General features: G+C 51.1%; 1 protein-coding gene across 1 annotated transcript; it reads right to left on the bottom strand.

Moving 5' to 3' along the window:
- Positions 1 to 160: 160 nt before the first annotated feature.
- Positions 161 to 502, bottom strand: Pmar_PMAR021928 (WD repeat pf20, putative; the record flags this gene model as incomplete). Its single annotated transcript, XM_002767155.1, has 2 exons — positions 161 to 328; positions 374 to 502. The coding sequence occupies 2 exons, from the start codon at positions 500 to 502 to the stop codon at positions 161 to 163; spliced, it is 297 nt and encodes a 98-aa protein (XP_002767201.1).
- Positions 503 to 932: the final 430 nt, after the last annotated feature.

The raw sequence follows: 932 nt of genomic DNA, 5'->3' as shown, positions 1-932 counted from the left end.
ATGAACCGCAGTTCGGCCGTCCACTCAACCCAAGTGTCGCAGCATTGAGACACGTCACATAGTCAATGCACGGCATGATGCCACCTACTCCCCCCCACAGCGGAAGGTCCCGTCCAGACCACCAGACACCAAGAACCGACTAGGAGCTTCATATCCGCTCTCAAGTGACACCGACTGAACCTGAGTCACCACAGCAGCACTCCCAAGCGAGAATGCCGCGGACGGCGCTTCCTGCCGAGTCCTCATGGCCTTCTAAGGTCCTCAGGAACTTCTTTTCCCACACGTCGAACAACTTCACCGATGAATCCATCGAGGCAACAGCGATGACCTGCGAGCGCCGCCTGTTCTGATAACGATTCCTATCAGATGTCACCTTTCCACTAATGTCCCAATCAGCTTCGTTGGCCGGCATATTTCCAGTGTCTATTTGCAGGACCTCAGCAACCATACGCAAGTCCCAAACCTTCACGACGCCGTCTGCATCAGCTGATGCCAAGTACATACCCTACCAAAAACGACATCATCGAACGACATTCAACAGTGCGTGCCAATTTGATATGCAAATTTCAAGCTGTGGTGGATATAGATGGAAGTTCTACAGTTGTCTCGACGTCGGCGTCCGTAGACCTTCCGATCTTCGAGATAATATGGCTACTCTATTGTGTGTATACCAGGGCCGTCTGTGTCACAGTGGAGGTCGTCGGTACGCGACGGTCATATACTCCCGGTTCACTGCGTACGATATTTCTCCTTCAATCAATTCAACATGAGACCCCATATCTCGTCGAGTAAGCAGTCACAAGTTGTGATAGCAAGATGGCATTGGAGGGCCTGAGGCTTCTGATGGGCGTTTCAGTTTATGTTTTGCGCTCCGATTTCATACTGATACAAAATCCGTCCGGGTCTGAAATTTCGTCGAGTGAGTATTACGA

The sequence above is a fragment of the Perkinsus marinus genome (genome assembly GCF_000006405.1).
Source record: "Perkinsus marinus ATCC 50983 genomic scaffold scf_1104296971108, whole genome shotgun sequence".
NCBI lineage: Eukaryota > Perkinsozoa > Perkinsida > Perkinsidae > Perkinsus > Perkinsus marinus.
The sequence above is the reverse complement of the archived record's forward strand: the minus strand, read 5'-3'. Positions and strand labels throughout refer to the sequence as shown.